This window comes from Penicillium digitatum, chromosome 6, assembly GCF_016767815.1.
Source record: "Penicillium digitatum chromosome 6, complete sequence".
Lineage (NCBI taxonomy): Eukaryota > Fungi > Ascomycota > Eurotiomycetes > Eurotiales > Aspergillaceae > Penicillium > Penicillium digitatum.
The window spans coordinates 1,752,143-1,771,755 of NC_089389.1; the positions used below are offsets into that span (position 1 = coordinate 1,752,143).

At 45.8% G+C, this 19,613-nt stretch overlaps 5 protein-coding genes across 5 annotated transcripts; all 5 read left to right on the plus strand.

The window, feature by feature from the left end:
• Positions 1-2,568: 2,568 nt before the first annotated feature.
• Pdw03_5633 (Zinc finger, BED-type predicted) lies at positions 2,569-3,744 on the plus strand (the record flags this gene model as incomplete). The annotated part of the gene is made up of 4 exons (XM_066101114.1): positions 2,569-2,886; positions 2,940-3,165; positions 3,430-3,641; positions 3,739-3,744. The coding sequence occupies 4 exons, from the start codon at positions 2,569-2,571 to the stop codon at positions 3,742-3,744; spliced, it is 762 nt and encodes a 253-aa protein (XP_065958054.1).
• Positions 3,745-10,403: 6,659 nt separating this feature from the next.
• Pdw03_5634 (kinase-like protein) lies at positions 10,404-11,870 on the plus strand (the record flags this gene model as incomplete). The annotated part of the gene is made up of 5 exons (XM_066101115.1): positions 10,404-10,630; positions 10,678-11,027; positions 11,083-11,393; positions 11,455-11,623; positions 11,677-11,870. The coding sequence occupies 5 exons, from the start codon at positions 10,404-10,406 to the stop codon at positions 11,868-11,870; spliced, it is 1,251 nt and encodes a 416-aa protein (XP_065958055.1).
• A 2,855-nt stretch (positions 11,871-14,725) lies between these two features.
• Positions 14,726-15,387, plus strand: Pdw03_5635 (Non-classical export protein, putative; the record flags this gene model as incomplete). Its single annotated transcript, XM_014682626.1, has 3 exons — positions 14,726-14,767; positions 14,833-15,099; positions 15,172-15,387. The coding sequence occupies 3 exons, from the start codon at positions 14,726-14,728 to the stop codon at positions 15,385-15,387; spliced, it is 525 nt and encodes a 174-aa protein (XP_014538112.1).
• A 1,057-nt stretch (positions 15,388-16,444) lies between these two features.
• Positions 16,445-17,283, plus strand: Pdw03_5636 (AP-1 adaptor complex subunit sigma, putative; the record flags this gene model as incomplete). Its single annotated transcript, XM_014682627.1, has 5 exons — positions 16,445-16,455; positions 16,509-16,542; positions 16,618-16,735; positions 16,809-17,083; positions 17,251-17,283. The coding sequence occupies 5 exons, from the start codon at positions 16,445-16,447 to the stop codon at positions 17,281-17,283; spliced, it is 471 nt and encodes a 156-aa protein (XP_014538113.1).
• A 588-nt stretch (positions 17,284-17,871) lies between these two features.
• On the plus strand, positions 17,872-19,071 carry Pdw03_5637 (Maf1 regulator; the record flags this gene model as incomplete). Its single annotated transcript, XM_014682628.2, has 4 exons — positions 17,872-17,877; positions 17,942-18,886; positions 18,933-18,982; positions 19,062-19,071. 4 exons carry the CDS (start codon positions 17,872-17,874, stop codon positions 19,069-19,071), a joined length of 1,011 nt encoding a protein of 336 aa, XP_014538114.2.
• Positions 19,072-19,613: the final 542 nt, after the last annotated feature.

Below are 19,613 nucleotides of genomic sequence, written 5' to 3' on the forward strand. Positions count from 1 at the left end.
AATGCAAGTTTTTTTTTACATTTTTCTTTTTTACTTTGATCGTCAACCACACCACCAAGAATGCCTAAACCCAATAAGGACATAGAGAAACAGCTTCAGCTTGCTCTCGATTCTCTATCGGAGCAGACAAAGCCCAATATCACGAAAACTGCGCGAGAATTCGCGGTTCCTATGCACCGACTACGCCGGCGATGGAAAGGTGGAAAATCCCTTTTTCAACGAGCACCTAATGGTAGGAAGCTCAATCCTAAACAAGAGCAGGCTTTATGTGATTATATTGATTACTTTGACACGGTCGGATGTTACGAACCTACCCGTCACCAATCAGTGGTGCCCCACCGGGTACACAGATGGGCCACCAAGAGCCAATAGATCTATCTGTCAGCAGATCACGTGTAACACCGTATACCCTGGCGTTCCCAGGTATCGAAGGAAAAGGAAGTCCCGATCATGCTCACTGAGCAAGAGCATGATCCACCCTGAGTTGGACTAAAGTCTGGTGTGTATGTACCTCGATACATCAGCAACACCCTTTGGGACAACAAGGACATCACGTGCCCGTGACTCCCGCAGTGACTCCAGGGGAGTAGGAAACGAAGGATATATAAGGACACTCCCTCATGTACTTAGTTTAGTTCTTCGTCTTCAATCATACATTGTTACTTGTGTTTACCCTTGGACTCTGTTGACTCATTAACTATATTATCACTTGACAACACCTACGAGCAGACCAATACTGCCGTATAGATCTACTCGGCGCTCTACCTGGCATCGTTCCTCGATACCCTCAAAAGGACTTAGGCTGAATTAAGACTGTGCGCAGCAACAGCTCGGTTGAGAGACAGATCGTTGACGTTGGAGGATCAGCACAGGCAAGTTTAATCAGGAAAGCTTCTAACAGAACTGTGACCAGTTAGGCAGTGCGTAACAATCGGCCCAAGCTTCTACATGATTTCAAAATATACATAGAATTCCGAAGACACACAGCTCTCTAAGAATGGTGCATCGTATAGTGTTAGAATATACCATAGCTCCTGGGCTTCGTAAAAATACCACCATCAATTCACTTGGCGTCAAAAACTCGTGGAAGGGTAAACAGGGGGTGCATAAACATAGATTTTTAATATCCCCGAGAATAGCTAAGCTGATGGATTTCCTCTAACGAGCATTTTTATAATCACTATAATGTCCACGAATTCGTATAAAAACGTTCACCCAAGCCTAGAGTGCGTTGGGGCCGATAGGGTTAACCGCGTGTCACGGTGCGAACCGTGATGCTTAGTTAGAGGAAGATCACGGCACGTGATCTCCGACCTGTTTATCTTGAACTTCAGTTCTAGATCCTGTTGTAGCTCTTCGAGCTACGTCTTGTATATTAGCCTGCCCCTGCCTGTGCCTGTACCTAGACTTCCGCACGACCCAGAACCCAACCCAGTCTGGGTCTGGGTCGAAACCTCATAACCCAGACCCAACCCAGACCCAGTGACTGGGGCCCCAGAAAACCCAGTATAGCCCCAGTTCGACCCAGTTTCTGCATAAAGTATGGCATAAATATTTAAATAACATACTGTCATTTTCCCCTGTTATGGTTTCTACATCGAAATGCTACACTCTCTACCAACAAGGCAAAGGAAATTTTAAGAAATAACCTCGTTCTCCAAAGTAATATATCTGGTTCAAGATTAATTACTTCTTCAAATGCTTTATTTCATATGGAAAGGTGGTATGTGTTGGCTGCTGGTTTTCTCAGGCGTAGGATTGCATTCCATTTAAAATACAAAGTATACCCCAAGTTGCAGATATATATATTCAACACACATCAACATAATATATATTTTCATCTACAGAGTAAAATAATTTTTGAATTCATTTATTTCTCTTCTTCTGTTTAATTCTAGAGCTTATATAACTATGGATAGATATCTAGTAAACTTTTATATTCAAAACTACTTACTACCTCTTAATCTACTTGGTATATGCGACTTGAAGGGAGGGTAGGAAGAAATATTTTGAGAAGGATTAATGGAACTGGGGTGGGAATTGGGGTTTGACTGGGGTTTTACTGGGTTTACTGGGTTCTTACTGGGTTAAATGGGTTCTTACTGGGTTCTTACTGGGTTAAATGGGTTATGACTGGGTCTTGACTGGGTCTTGACTGGGTTATCTCAGGGGTATTTCTTTAGACCCATATAATTTTAGTATAATAGACCAATCAACAAGAGTAGGATGATTTACTATATTTGATATATCAATATTCCTAGACACTTCTACAACTTTAGTGCATTTCTACCTTTGTACGTTAAAGAATTTCTCCCCTTACATCCATTTGTATACATTATATGTCATTCTCATGTTATGTCTCAAAGCCAACTTTCCGACTTTGCATCGTCGCTCTATGGTGGTGATCTTGACGATCTCTCATATATTTCAACTGGACAAGTCACACCATCCGCAAGTCAACACACAATCGACTCAAACTTCCGAGGACCAGATGATCCCCTCCCAATCCCCCCTTTATTGAAACGCGTTGGACCCGACCGTAGGAAAGGGTTTATTCTATACGATACAATGTCACATAACGATTTTGTGGACTGGTGGTTAGAGACTGACTACGGGAGGAAAAGCAAGCTTAAATGGGATTCGAACCGCCATACAGAGATCTGGAATAGCTACCATCAGGTAGCTCAGGGTATTGATGGCGCACCAAAGGTTATGTGCAAGCGCTGTGGGAAGATCCTAGAGCATCCTTATACACTAAGCCCGAACAGCACAGGCAAAGCGCAGTATCATGGCACATCAACCATCCAGAAACATCGGAAAACGGCTGGTTGTTTACGGTCGGAAAAGGGGAAGAAAGCGGAGATTACAAACTTCCTACAACGAGAGGTATATTTTCTATCATAAAATCAAGTAACTATACTAATTTATTATTATTCTAGGGAGAAGTTTCAGCAAGCATACCCTTCTTACAAGAAGATTGGGAGGAGGATCTCCTCCAATTTCTTACTCTCAACCGGCTCCCATTCCATCTGATCGAGCATCCATCATTCAAACGCATCATCAATAAAGCTCGTTCCGCCCCATCCCCTCCAGTGATCCCATCTGCCGATACCATCCGTCGCCGATTGGGCAGTCTAGTCAAAGACCGGCAGCAGCGTATCCTTCGTACGCTGCCTTCTGGCTCAAAGATATCCATTGCGCTTGACTGCTGGACATCTCCATTCTCGCAGGCATTTATGGCTATTACTGGCTATTTCATTGACAGTGATTGGGTATATCGTGAGGTACTACTTGGGTTTAAGCCGCTTCATGGTACACATACCGGCTCTTACCTGCGTAGTGTTCTTATAGAAACCCTAGTGGAGCACAACATTGAAGATAAAGTATTCGGGTTGACAACAGATAATGCATCAAACAACAAGACATTAGCTACTGCTCTCCAACAGGCTTTGTCAGATGATACTATTATCACCCGAATACCATGTCTTGCCCACGTTATCCAGCTCAGCCTCAATCAGCTTCTTGCTCGGATCAAGGCAGTTCCATTAAATGAATCAGCCGAGACAAGGTGGACAGAGAAGCAGTCAAGGCTAGCCCAAGAAAATGCGAAGCAAAGTCAGATCTCCTCCACACTGAACAAAGTCCGTTATCTTGCGATTTACGTCAATGCAAGTCCCCAGCGCAGAGAGACCTTTTACAATCTTCAGACAACTAATATCAAGATCGTTCCAATCCAAGATGTAAAGACACGATGGAATTCTACGTTCCTCATGCTTCGCCGGGCAAAGAGGCTACGTGCTATCTTCTCTTTATTCTGTACAGAGTATGATTGTGAGGAGATGCTACTCAGCGAGCAAGAGTGGCGTCAGATCGACTATCTTCTTTGTATCACCGAGCCCCTCTTTGATTATACAACACAGCTATCAAAGACTCGAGATGTCACTGCCCACTATGTGTTTAAGATCTACAACAAACTGTTTGATCATCTTGAGCGATCACAGGCACAGCTACGCCGAAAGCGTGTCCCATGGAAAAAACAGATGCTAGAGGCCCTTGAAGCTGGTCGGTCTAAGCTTGATGAGTATTACTCCCAAGCTGATGATCTTCGAGGGAATATCTATGCAATCAGTACAATGCTTGCACCGGTGAACAAATTCAAATTCTTCCTCTCCAGTGATTGGGATCAGAAATGGCGAGATACCTATCGACTTGCTTTTGAACAAGCCCTTGTTCCATATCAAGCACAAGTTAGAATAAGCAGTCGTGATCTACAAAGCTCTCTAACGATAGCCCATCCAAGCTCAAGGCTAGAGGAGATGCTTGATGGAAGGGATATACAACCACGAGCCATTACTGATGAAATCAGTCAATATCTTGACAGCGGTAAGTAAATACAAAGAGTATGTGTGATAATAATACTAATATATATATAGATACTGTTTCTGTTAGGCCGCTTACTTTCTGGAAAGAGCACCAGGCTCGCTTTCCGGCCATTGCTGCCCTTGCGCGAGATACACTCTCATTTCCAGCAACTGGCGCAGGAGTTGAACGCCTCTTTAATACCGCTCGAGATATTTGTCACTATCGTCGTGGTAGAATGAAGAGTGAGACTGTCGAGGCATTAATGATGTTTCTTTGTACAACGAAATTTGATATGGAGGAGCAGGAAGCAACACTTCTTGAGAAATTTTTCTCCCAGGATGAGCTTGAGGCGGCAAAAGAGGAGAGGGAAGAGAAGCTCAGTGAGATTGAGGTTGATCCAATTAGTGATACAGAGGAGCAGGAGGATGAACTGGAAGATAAACCAGGGGATGCAATTGAGGTTGTAATTGAGGATAGACCAGAGGATATACCGGAGGAGAGGCCCTTACCTACAAGTGAATATGGTCGTCCTTGCTCGCCATCATTACCACCAACCTGTACACAGACACGAGCATCAGGGAGAAAACGTAAAAGCAGGGAAGATGATTTATTTGAATACCATTAGCTTGCTTGACAAAGAATCCTCAATTATACGCATCTCTTTTACCCTTTTTACAAATAAAATTAGATATAATCAAGTAAAGCAAATACTCAAAATTACCGCGAATAAATGCATAAGTTATACATTTAGAATCCTTAGCATGTTTGTTTAGTTTGTAACCCAGTTTGGGGCCCCAGACCCAGTACTGGGTCGAACCCTCCGACCCAGACCCATTACTGGGTCGAAGGGTTCGACCCAAAACCCAACCCAGACTGGGTTGGGTCTGGGTTGGGTCTGGGTTTTACTGGGTCGTGCGGAAGACTACCTGTACCTGTCAATGAGAATCTGATCTGTTACGACCTGTCCCTGCCAGTCATCTCCCATCATACCGTCCTGCCAGCCCGCACCCTGACACCGCGTTAATTTGACGACGTGGATCTAACGGCGTCCCCCGAAGCTCGAGTGGGGTGAAAGATACAAGCACTCTAGGGATTGGTGTATAAAAAGACGTAGGCTCCGGTGGTATATACGTACGTTCGCTACTCCCACTGAGCCGTGGACTAAAGCATAGGAGCTACGGTCGGAGAGAGTGGTTGAGAGAGAGCGGTGATAGGGGAGAGTGGTGAACTAGGGGAGAGTGGTGAATAAGGAGAGAGAGCTCAGCCGCGTTTTAGCACTTTAGACCCCACTGTATTGCCTATAAAGGTGTAACTCTGCCTTGAAGGAGATATAACAAGGGAATCTCTACCGCATTCTGATTCTCAATTTGGTTTATTTATATCATGCATAAATTTCACCCAAACATCGAAATTATGCGTTTGGAAACCCCTTTCGTACTTGGACTAGCCACTTCAGCATCTGCTCTGTGGTCAGTTACTTACTACTCCACAATTGATTGTTTAGGCGCGGGAAAAGAGGTTGGAGGCTTCGAAGCCGGTTGCTAGACTCTGGGAACCGGCACGGAATCGGTTAAGGTCTCTACCGACAGTGGCAACAATTTTACATTGAGCACGAGCTGCAACTGCAACCCTCCTTACGACGATGTTATTCCGAGTAAAGTAACCGACCACTGTGTCAACGCCGCTATTCGTTCCTTCTTCTCTTATTGATCGTAAGCTGTTTGCTTTGAAATAACTTCCCCACCTCGTTTACATCTACGAACTAATACTGGTTCATTTAAGCCCCGAAAACACGCTGAAGGGGCATTAGTCAAAAAGCTCAGCCAAGGGGCCAGAATGAAATTCTATAATCTTCTTGTCTGTTGCTCTAAATATCGAGACTCCGTTGTTCCTTTTCTATCTAATTTCATCATAGTTGATATCTTTGCAGCGTTTAACATTAGAGGAGTCAAGCAAATAAGTACACTTTCGGAGACAACCGAAAGGTCCTCATTAACATTGACATGCGTAAGCCTTCACGGACAATCCGATCACGTATACAGTATCGCCAATAGAACTGGCTCACCAACTAGATTAAATATAAATGCGTACCAAGTCTAGTGGATAGTGGCCTATAATCAAATGAAAGCTAGGAGTCAGGCTAAATGAAATCATCCATCCACACTGTATAGAGTAATTATGTCGTTGTATTTAGGGTGTTAGTTTCGAGAACTAAGCTTGTTGCACTACTAGGCTGGCCATGGATTCGTATTTTAGTCAAGTTGGGAACTCAACCCTTATCTGCGAGAGGTTATGGTAAATGACGTCATCCATCCCTTGCTCGCAGCTTTCGGCTCAACCCCACAACATTGAGGTGTAGTATCCAGCGAACTACAATGCCTCCCATACTCGCTCCTCATGCACCAATTTCTTGCAGAGCTACTATGCGGTGAATGGAAGTACTTCATGCCACAACACACCACCATTTACGTGTCATCGATTGTGGAACAATCCTGGGCTACCGATAAATTAAATCTTTCAGTGCTCCTATGGGTTGTGGCGTAGAATCCAACTGTAGAAGCGATATGCAGGCTACCACAACTATATAACCATGTATGTACAGGTAGATCGTACCACTTCTTAGACGAACTTAGAGCCTCGCCGAGGCCTGCCGAGGCCTAGTTGCCGGCTGTGTTTGCTGCCCTTATGGCGCGCGACTTCGAAACAGTTGGGATGCCTCCACGAGGTCCAAGACGGCGTCCATCATCTTGACACGCGAGGCGTTATCAGGCTTACCCTTTCTTCCTTCTTCAGAACCTCCTAGCAAGGCCGACACGCTACTGAACGCATCGCCTGCCTTCACTCGAAGCTCCCGTCGCAAATCCCTCAGATCCGAACAGTCCAACAAAACGCGAGTGACGCTCTCTCGCTCGCCGCAAACACACAGATCGTCATCGCGGAAGCGGAACACCTTGGCATATGTGGACGACCAACAGTGCCCCGTTCGAAATTGTGTCAGTAAATAGGCTCGACACCTGGGTAGCGGTCCGTAGAGCCGCCTCATGTATTTGGCCGGTGGTGGGTGATCGATCCGCCGAAGGCGGCTACCTGTTGTGATTCAGAGGTATGAATTGACTTGTTATTTCAGAGTGATACATGAGCCTATATGTACAACGATGAACCAAGTTGATGGGGAATCAACTTGGTCGTCAGTATAGACACTTCGGAGCTAATTCCGACAGTGCGGCTTGGTTCCTCATCTGCACCAGCTTCATATCACAAAATTACCTGTTCTGGATTCGTTCCATTCCTTCCCCCATTGGATGTAGATCCCTTGCCGGATGAAGACCTTCTCGCGAGATAGTAAAGGGGCGAATAGATGGGTTATCCCAGGCACGGCTGCCTCTTTGGCCAATTGATCTGCGGTATCATTTCCGGGCGCCTCGCAGTGTTCGTATCCATTGTAGGCGAATTTTGGTGCCGTGAGACTTGACGTTCCTAGCCAGAAGGGTAGCGTTAATAACATTATTACTACAAATGATAATACATTTTGTGATTGTTACAGAAACTTGTTTTGGATGATTTATAGTGTATAAAGTAATTGTTTATGTAATAATGAAACACCTTTATTCGAATCCATATGTACATTCTGATGATTGGAAGGCAGTTTATGCGGGGCACAGATCCCACAAAAAGTACCTGGGTATATCCAAAGTTCATATTGTAAACTTGTATATTTATCTACAAGTATCTTAATTTGTTCTAATTACTATTATCATTATACAGTTATTATTCGATTAAATTCAAGAATTATTTTTATTTTAAGTAAGATTTTAACTTTGCGGTGAATAGATGTATTTTAAACTTTAAACATTAAACTTAGTTTAATGTTTTATATATTAAAAGTTTGCTGTTGTATTAATAAAGTATTTGTCTTCATTAATATGAAATTTAAACAAATTACAATTAGATGCCCCAACACCATGGGGTTTATTTTTCCAAGATTCTGATTGGCCCGACTTGGATTTTGGATTTTGGACGGCTTGCAGAGCCGACTTACTGAGGATAGTCGCACTTTCAGTGCGCGAGCCAGCTGATTTCCACCGCTGGAGGGCGACCTTGTTGATGAAGTTGATGGCATACAGAATACCTAGCTTTATGCAGTGCCCGGGCACGGGAAAAATGCTTTCGATCTATTTACATTGGGAGGCTGGCAAAGAACGCGCCTTTGTCTAGAGGCGGAATCTCTTTTCGACTTCTACTGTAACTAGTTTATAGTTAGTTGATAATTTATGCCGAAGATAACGGACGAGAGGCAGAAACCTTTTTATACAGAAAATCTAGGGGTAGCGGGTTACTAGGAAATGCACGTGTTGTGACTAGGGCTTTGCTATCCGTGGGTTTCTTAAGTGTATGCTGAACACGCTATGAGTGATTACCTCAACGTTTTTCTCCACCAAGTAAAAGCGCGACCCCTCAACCAGTATTTAACCGACATTGCACCTATCTAGTTTATCTACGAGCCCTTACCGCGGTTAGGGAGGCTAGGGATAGCCAGATAAATGCAGTCGGCAAGGGATCTCGCCCCCTCGAAAGCGGCGATACCGGAGTGCGAAGTATAAAAAGCTACAAGTGAGCACTGCAAACAGCCACCACTCTGAACTGCTTACAACCTAATCGTCAATCACCGCTGTTCCACGGTCGATTTGGTTGAGTGACTGAAGACGTTCCCGAGGAATAGAGGCCGAGTCTATTTCCGACTCGGCAAAAGTTAATTGCAACTATAAAGAGATCGGTTCGCTCGTTATCTTATGTCCCCAAACTCTCTTGTCGAACCTAAAAATCAGATAGCAAGCGACAATTTCGATCACTTGCTCAAAGACATGGAAGAAAATCTGACCCCAACGTCAGAAGATCCGGGGAGTTCGGAAGAACAATGGACCGCGATCGACTTCCGTCGAGTCGGAGACGAACTTGGTCTCCAATCCTCGAGAACGTCCCAGCGACTCAACCAAATCGACCGTGTTCGCGCCAACGGTGTTGGCGATCAAGTTGCCCTGCCTCAGCTAGTGGTATGTGGTGATCAATCTGCTAGCAAAAGCTCCGTGCTGGAAGGCATCAGCGGAATTCCTTTTCCTCGACAGGATGGCTTGTGCACCAGATTCGCTACAGAAATTGTCCTCAGACATACACATATCCCATACTTGCCGCATTAGCTGCATTGGCCGCAGTTCAGACGCTTTCTACCGTCCAACGATCTTAAAGAAACAGGCTATGGTAGCTGCGCTCCCGTTCGGCATTCTCTATGGTTTATGCCAATATATTGCATTAATGCCAATCATTAGGCGGGGGGTTTTTTTTGCGCTTGAATACTACAGCGCTAAGTGCCTACCTATCATATCCATCTGTACTACGTAGATCGGACCAAATAATTGTTAAGTGCTTATGCTTAGTTGGCAATAAGCACTCCTCCACTTGTACATCAGAGTTACGCGCTCAAATTACTTGGCTAGTTTATGGAAACACCGCAATACTTAAGGCTCATTGCAGCCCTGGAGACGACCAACTTATCTCTAATTATCCTTATATCTTGTCTCCATCTTACTCGCACGCTATCTTCGAGCTTCGCTTGCAATGTCATCGATACGTCGGAACTTCTCGACTACAGCTCGCGCTCTCCTTGAATTCATATGGAAAGATACAGGCTCTAGCTCCTAATACGAGGATCGTATTAAAGCGAAACTTGTCAAGAACCCGAGACTAGTCGATGCTGATAAGGTGGAAATGACCTTTGCCGCGATTTTGACCTGAGCTCCCTAGATATTGGAACCGGCATATTTTTTAGCGCTGCGCTAGTGCACAAGACATAATGCGACATGTGACTAGCCAGCCAATCCTTAACCGTCCGCGTCCCACTTGCGGCGTGAGCCTACGGGATCCAAAACAAGCCATCTTCGTTCCAAGTTCGTACTACACCCTTCTCTCTTTAAAGGGCATATGAATCTGTGTCAGTCTTTTTGGCTTTGTGCAGAGTAATGACGCGGAATCTTCCTAATATTCTCATGCATCCCTTCAAGGCGTTTCGCCAGTCGCCCTGGGCATTTTCGTCCGCCCTTCCATCCCGAATTGACCCGTCCTTGCTGATTGAAGAGGAGAACTCTCCCTACTACGAACCAGCCTATTTTTATCCGGCGCGGATCGGTGAAATACTTCATGACCGGTATCAAATTGCGACCAAGCTTGGCCACGGAAGCAGATCAAGTGTGTGGCTTGCAAGGGACCTTCACCAGTTCGTATTGGCTTAATCACATTTTGAGGTACATACTGACAGTTTAGGTGGCGCTGGTCGAGCGAGCGATATGTGGCTCTTAAAATTAATTCCAACAATTCCCACGCACGGAAAACTGCTGGTGACGTTGAGCTGGAGGTTCTGCGGCATATAACGAGAGCGAACCCTCAACATGAGGGTTGGCCTTTCGTTCGAAAATTACTCGACTCGTTTTCTGTCCAGGGCATCTCAGGGAATCATGTATGTCTCGTCTTCGAACCTTTACGTGAGTCACTGGGAAAATATTGCCAACGATGGCAAGATCGCGTGATGCCACCGGAGATTTTCAAAATAATCCTCCAAGAAATACTACAAGCGCTTGATTATCTCCACACTGAATGTCATATCATTCATACCGGTAAGAATTCTTGTTTGTGATAGTTAACAATATGGTTCTCACTCAGAAGTAATAGACTTAAAGCCAGATAACATCATGGTACGACTGGAAGATCGTGAGCTCTTATCGCAGAATTCTCGAGATGAGTTTGAAAACCCACTACCTCAGAAGCATTGCAACGATGGACGCATTATCTATCTATCCCGTAAGGACTATGGACCGCTGAAGGATATCATCGGACTGATTGAAGTCGTCGACTTTGACCTAGCAGTCCAAGGTGATATTCTTCAGGATGGCTGTATCCAGGCGGAGGTATATCGTGCGCCAGAGGTCATCCTTGACAGAGGTTACACGTATAGTGCTGATATATGGAGTCTGGGAGTTATGGTACGCGGTGCCCTCCCTCCCAAACACATACTAGCACAGACAAACTAACCATAGAATGAAGCTATGGGATTTTCTAGAAGGACGAACACTGTTTGAATCAGTTGATCCACGCACCGTTGAAGTTTATGATGAGGAAAGGCATATTTCGCATATAACGTCGCTTTTGGGTCCTGCCCCTAGAGACTTTGTTCGCCGCGGCAAGAGGACATCGATGTTCTATACGGCTGCTGGTAAGTGAGTCTTTCACTTGAATATCTTTTATATTACTAACACTACATTTCAGGAACACTCAAAAAGGAAGACCTTGTCCCTAGTACCTTTAGCTTTGAAAGCACTATCTCCAAGTTTGATGGGGAAGAAAAGAGGATGTTTATTAGCTTCGTCAACCGGATGATCAAATGGAAACCCGAAGAGCGAAGTACGGCGGCGGAGCTACTACAGGATCCATGGCTTCATAACGATTATCCGCAAATATGAGGCGGTCTTCCATCTTTGTTCAGCGATTATTACATCAAACCCGGCGATGGTAAGCTAATATCTGAGGGGCGTTGTTAGGGAATTAGTCGGGCGACGCAAATATCTTATGTACATAGTTCCGAGTAATCAATCTACCATTCCTACACTTTCCAAATAGGGCTGGCACTCGTTACCATCTTGGGTGAGTTACCATCTTGGGTGATTTTCACCCTGATTCTCAACCCGTTTATAGTGCACTCACCCTTGTCACCTCCGGTCGCGCGACCGTAAAGCGGCGCTCACCCATTTCTCACCCAGGCGACACCCACCTTGAAGGTACAAAGACAGCTCTGAAAGCATTTAGGCCAACGTGGAATTAGGGAAGGCATGCTGCACAGGATACTTAGGGGCCAATACAGTGTTAATAAGGATATAGTGGGCACGCATTTTGAGCTATACTTGGAAAGAGAAGAAAGCGGCCCGTTTCCAATTTAGGTGTCCAAAATCTGATTTAAATTCATCTTCTCCCTATGCTATACGTCAGTCCGGCCCTACTCCAAGGTGGAGAAAGGAGTAAGTGCGAGCCAATCACAAATAAGACATGCTTAGATCTCAGAATTAAGAAACCGGCAATGTTCACCTATTTAATGCTTGAGCCGGTTCTAATTTACTCTCAAGTCACTCAATGGTTTTACTAACCAAGCGCAAAATTTCACATCCAAATATATAAAAGCGATCAAGGTGACCTTATGCGGCCCGTCTATTGCAATATCCAAGCTAGAAGATTTGCCTTCTCCAGGTCCTGATCTGTAATTAAAAATGGGGTCGGATAATATGAGCTCTGCAAAATTTAGCCTTTAGTCATGTGAACCATGCCTGGCTGCATAACGTATCCGGTAAGCGAGCTGGCCACCCCAACCAAAACGCGTCCATGAATTAGATCTTAGGTAGTTTAACCACCCACCATGCCACCAATTCGTACTCAATCCTCTCGAAATTCAATAGAGCAGGAGGGTAGGATCTTACTAGCTATCCAGGCTTTTAAGAATCAAGAAATCTCTTCAATTCGTGAAGTGGCGCGCCGTTTTAACGTCCCAAGATCCACCCTTTCTACCCGCCTGAATGGTATACAACACCGCGCGATTTTTCGCGCTAACTCTCATAAATTGACCGATGCTGAAGAGGAATCTCTTCAGAAATGGATCCTCTCTATGGATTCTCGTGGATCAGTCCCCCAGCCCTCTATGGTACCAGAAATGGCAGATCTTCTTCTTCAAAAGCGTGGAACTACCCCGGTTCTTTCGGTCAGCGAGGAATGGGCATATAACTTCGTGAAACGGTATCCTCTCCTATCCTCCCGATTCTCGAAACGATATAACTACGAGCGTGCGAAATGCGAAGATCCTAAAATCATTGGGGAGTGGTTTGATTTGGGTTAAAAGACAATCCTTCAATTTAGAATCGACCCTGATGATATCTAAAACTTTGATAAGACTGGTTTTACAATAGGATTGACTACAACTGCGAAGGTTATTACGAGGAGTGAATACTACGGTCGGAGGCCGGTTTTATAACCCGGAAATCGTGAATGGGTGACGGTAGTTGAATGTACGAATACTTCTGGGTAGGTGCTTCCTCTGTGTATAATTTTTAAAGGCAAAGTCTTTATTAATTTATGGTTTAACAGCCTCCTAGAGGATTGGCGCTTCGGAGCAGCTAGTTTAGTACCATTTGCACCCGACCGAGTGATTTCAAAGCTTGATATTCGGCTTCGAACCCCAACCCCCCCAGCCAGCCGGGGGAGTGAATCAAGCCGGAATTTTGCCCCAAAAACCTCCTTTACGGAGATAGAACTACGTCGTCAAGCTTCATCAATCAAAGCTTTACTTCGTACAAGATCTCGAAGCCCTCCTAGCCCGTCAGATTGTGCATTAAACCAGCTTGTAAAATGCTTCCGTCTTACAATGCAAGGTGCTATCTTACTCGCCAAAGAAAACAAGGATTTACGCGCCGCCAACGAGAAGCAGAAGCAAATGCGTACTAGCTCCCGGAGGCAGATACCTACTGAAGAAGGCCTCTCAGTTCAAGAAGCTTCTTAATTGATTACTGAGCCGGTGGAATCAATTGAAGCACCTCCTCCCCCTCCACGAAGAAGCCCTTCGCCGGCTTTACAACCACGTACGCGGGCCCCGCCAAAGTGTAGTGGTTGTGGAGAAATAGGACATAAGATTAATAGATGCCTAGCTAGATAGATGATTTTAGTATATTTAATTTAATGGCGTTTTGGTTGAGATAAATGCATTTAAATTAAGAAGTTGGTTGGGGTGACCAGCTCGCTTACATGGCCAGCTCGCTTACCGAATACGTTAACTAGTTACATGCTGTACTTATGTCAATGAGGGGAAACCCACCTGGAAATGATTGACATTGCGATAAATGGAACCCATCTTCCTCTGTTCCAGTAGAATCTGCAAATTTTGGATAAGAAAAAAAAGGCAGGTGGATCAAGAAACAGCAATGGAGGCCTCATTCAAAGAAAGACTCTTAGTCAAGAACTCATCATTGACCAAAGTGCAACCTTCATGATTTCATCTCCAATATGCTACAGCTGTGCATCTAGTGTAGTCCAATAGGGCCGCTCGTACCCGGATGCATGACGTAGCGAGTTTTTGGGTTTGAGGAATGTTGCTTTTCCATGTCATCACTGAGCTCCGGAGCATCCGATTTATAACCTCATCGTTTTCCCCAGAGATTCTATATACTAAGAAATTTACCTATAGGCTATTCTTTTTCTGATTGTATCCCATTCCTCCTCTATACCCTCTGTGCGATCTACGCGACATCTAATTAACCTTCTCAAATCTAAATCTACCAAAATGGGTCTCAGAGGTGTGCAGCTAGGTCTTAGAGCCTGGGAGGTAGGTGGCCAATGCAATCGATAAAACCCAGAAGTCACAAGTTTTGACACCAACCAAACTCGCAGTTCTTATGGTCCCTGCTCATTATGGCTCTCATCGGTAATATGATCGCCGAAGCTTTCTCCGGGAACCCTGCAACTGTGAACTATTCAATCTATACAGCCGTGTTCTCGATGTTCACGCTGTTCTACCTAATTCCGGCCTCGTTCAATATCGACTGGGCCGGCCACCCGATCATCATGATCGTCCTCGATGCGCTGAACTGCGTTTTCTTCTTCTGTGCTGCCATCGCACTCGCTGCGAAGCTTGGATGCCACTCTTGCAGCAACCAGGTAGGTTGAACTGAGCCGAGGATCATGGTGCATATGCGAGATGATAGCGAACTGACGCTCATTCTTCTCTAGGAGTACCTTAGGAGCAATGAGATCACCAATGGCGCAAACAACAAGTCCAAGCGCTGCCGTGAGGCCCAAGCCTCTGTTGCCTTCCTCTGGTTTGCCTGGGCGGGCTACATGGCTTCCGTCATCGTCTCTGTGTTCATCTCCCGCTCTGCTGCCGGCCCCTCGCGTGGCCGGGCTGGCAGCCGCCGGGGCGGCCGCCCCAACATGACCCAGGTTTAAATGGGCCTTTGTCATGGAAGATGGGTGCGTGGGGTAGTTTGAACTTTTAAGCTTGATTGCTGCTACTCTCGTCGGTCGTGGTTGTGTGCTACTTGGTAATTTGGTTATAATTATGGTTCTGGGTCTGATTAATGGCGTCGAAGGGGTGATGTCAGTATACGGTTAGGGTGTTCATTGGGAGGTGGGTTGACAATCTTTGGAGCTTGGGGCTCTTGGTTTTGATGTCTTTCCTGGTCTCATGCCTGCAACGATTCGACGGAAACACTTCTCATCTCTACTTGACCATGAGAGAGACACTCTGATATTAATGTGCTTACTATTTATTTCATTAATGATAAACATTTTTGGTCGGTCGCCTCCAGCTTATCAGCCATTGACCGTTGTTTTTGACCTGTACGATTCCTCTGGCGTTACTGCCATCACTGTATGGCGATTGGATTTCATGTAATTAGCGATGTCGAGTATATACTCATTCCTTCCTCTTCCTCTTCCTCTCTTTTTTCTCCTGATTCAAGGCTAAAGAGTATCCAACGATCCCATGCTCACAACTCAACCCCCCTTTGGGTCGCCAAAAACAGTATCTAGACGAGTTCTAAATCTATGTAAATAGAAATTGCATATCCATTTATCGAAATCAATCTTGTGTGCCAAAGCCACCCTGAGAAGTGATGTCCTGAATTCTTGCCTCGCAAAATTGCCTTGCTTCTAATGATAGGAGCGGTTTGAATTCGCGGGTGAGGCTCTGATGCTAGCTTTCGCTAAGATTCCTACATGATGCATGGTTCCAGAGAGCTGTGCATGTACTCCGTCATGGGGGCGAGAGTTGACTCATGCAAGGCGCCGTACGCGGAAAACAACCCAACACCCGGGGATGTTGGGAACTTCTAACAGAAACAACAAATCTCTAAAAACAACTCCCATCTTCTATCTCCACGTTTACATTGTTAAGCTTAGGGCATAGCGGGGCAAGACTCCCCTCCGCTCCACCCATAGAATTTCTCCAGAGCTTCCCGCCCTGACACTTTTTTCCATCCCTTCATTTCACATCTCCATCAATATGCCTCTCCAGTGAGATTATCTTGCCGTCACCCTGTATTTGCGACTACTGATCACCTCATTAGTTATCTGATTCTGCTCTCCCGACAGGGCAAAGTGGTATGCCTCGGCACCTACCCAACTCCATAACACAACACCTGGCCGAAGCCACCCCAACTGACAACATTTTTCTAGCGCCTCGCCAAGTGGTTCACCACCCTCTCCCCCAAGGAGAAGGCCAAGATCATCAAGGATGTAACCCAGCTGGTGCTGTCCCGCCGGACGCGGATGTGCAATTTCCTGGAATACAAAGGTAGCTTTCTGTCCCCGCACGACCCCCTTTCGCCGACGAGCTGGAATTGGACTAACAGGGATTTCACTACCAGACTCAAAAGTCGTCTATCGTCGCTATGCGTCTCTCTTCTTTATCGCTGGCTGTGCCTCGACCGATAACGAGCTGATCACACTCGAGGTAGTGCACCGCTACGTCGAGCAGATGGACAAGTACTACGGCAATGTCTGTGAGCTGGACATCATCTTCAACTTCCAGAAAGCATACTTTATTCTCGATGAGTTAATGATTGCGGGGGAAATGCAAGAGACCAGCAAGAAGAATGTGCTTCGCTGTATCAGCCAGCAGGATAGTTTGGAAGATATGGAGGTAAGTTGAGATTTTCTTTTAATTTCGATCATGGGGATTGGCACTCTCTATGATTGAAGAAGAAAGAATCTCCAAGAGAGCTGCCACATGGCCACATTTAGCCGCCCCCCTCCCCCCCTTTCTCTCCCAGCCATGGCCAAGTTTCAGCTGGGCTAATTGTTCCCCAGGTTGAGGAAGATGTGGTCACCAAGATCATGTAACGCAAGCAAGCAGGATTCTTGCTCCTTTTGTTTTTGTGGCGTACATAGGAGTTGTTTCCATCACGATACTAATCAATCCAACTTATTCTCACCCAGGAGTCGGAATACATAACACACAATTTGAACCGAGTTGGCCTGTGAGTTGGCTTCCATGGTTTGACTGCTCGTGAGGTCAGTGCGGGTTCCTACTGGACCACGCCTTCACACGTGACTGTTTCCGGAATCCCCCCCCCTCTCAGATCACCTTATCCTAGGACCATCCCCTCTAGTTTCATTTTTCATCTCCTTGTATACTTCCTTTGACATTGGTGTGGACTTGCTATAAGACTTGCGGTCTGCCTTCGTGTTATCTCCCCTTATCTGTCCCCTGTTCGCCGTTATCGCTCGTCGACATCATCGGATCTCCACCTTCGGCCCAATCACCCGATTGTGTTAAAGCTGCTTTCCCCTTGTCTATCTCTCTCTTTTCCTCTACACCAGAAGAGAGATTTGAGTCTATCTCTTTGAACGTCAGACCGTAACACGTCATCCAAAGACGCTTATCGGCTTATCTCGGGATCATCTCCACTATCCCGGTTTAACCTCACGATGAAGGTAAAGTCATAATCCTAACGTGTCTTTCGATCGGTAAAGTTAATTGAGCCTCCTTTGGATATAGTTTTTACCCCTTCCAGAGTTTGAGGACGTGACGAGTTCTCTTAATTTTGATACGACTGACTGCCACATCGTCGGCGGCTGTGATATTTACACTACCAAGGCGGCACGCTCCGATCGGAAACTCTACAACCAAATCGAGCAGTCGCTCGAGGCTCAATATGAATCGGTTCTTCGGTTTTCGGCTTCACTGTCACCTCCAAATGCACACGATGCAGCCGAGACGCTCAATCTCTCACGCTCTAGCCCGTTTGGACCCCTGAGCGACCATTCGAGTCGACGGACCTTTGCCTATCTGATTGCTACTTTGAACGCAAGTCATCCGGATTACGACTTCTCACACGTCCTGCGCCCCACTGATTTCCGATGTGAACGAAATCTGAAGCGCGTCATGAACACGGTCGACTCAACATTGCTCAACCTACGACCGCGCGAGAACATCAGCTTATCTCCTGCATCCCCCGCGACGCTTTCTGGATCGTACACAGCAGGATCTTCTTCTGCGTGGGGCCCGCGGGTGTGGAAAACGATAGATGAGCACATGTCGCTCAAGGAGTGTTCGATCTACTCATATTCGCCAGAGGAGGATCCATCCGATGCCGATGATGGGGCTATTTGGAGTCTACATTTTTTTTTCTTCAACCCGACTCGCAAGCGTGTCTGTTACATCTTCCTGCGCGCGATTCCCATCCTCAGCCACACCCCAGACGAGATGGCAACTACGCCTACTGGGAAGCGGACCTACGACGACGGATACCTCACGCCAGATCTCAGTTCTGGCAAGCGGGCCAAGTTCTGGTTTGGAGAACGCGCTAGATCGTCCCTGATCGCCAGCGACAGTGATGATGAGATGGAGCGCCCTTTGAAGACGATTCGGACTACCGCGGACGGCTACGACACTTATGTGATCAGTGACGATGAGGAGAATCTGCCAACCAGCCGTCGGGAAGTCCGAGCAATGAGTGAAGAAATTGCGGACTCGATGGAAGTTTAAGATATACCAACTGATTTTGGCTTGTGTGATTTTTGTTTTCGTTTGTTTCTTGTATGTCTTCTTTTGGTCCCGTTGATCGGGTGTGATCTTTCTAGCCGGAGGTGTTGGTTTAATGTTTTCTCTTTGACAGGCGCAATTAACTTGCATGGATTTTTGTTTCTAAGGGGCGTTGTCGACCGGACATTGTTGAACGGTCGATACTGACATGATGCCCCTCAACTTTCTGTGACTTACTGTCTAATATCATCGATGTCTGTTTTTTTTTTGGGACTTGTGCTGCCTCATGCAGGTTTATACATTTCAGAAGGCAACCCTTGTTGTGTCTTTCTGAAACCCCCTAGCACTTGTCTCGAATGCTATCACTGACACTAACCCGACAGCGAAGCAGTCTTCCATATGTCATGACGAACGACACCTGTGCTTTCACAACTTTAAAATTGGTCCGACCACAAACGAAGCTTGTCTTGCTCGGGCAGGTGTTCCTTATGAATGGTATGAATATGAGCAAGCCCAGGAACTACATCCTCTACTGTCAACCCTACAACGATCGTTCCGCATGGAGAAGTTGAGATTGAGAGCAGAGATAGGTAGATGTGTACGGCGAGATCTAAAGAGTCCATCGTGTCAATCATATGATTAAGTCACTTTCTGTTTTGCAGCATAGCTCTTTTTTGATTTATAT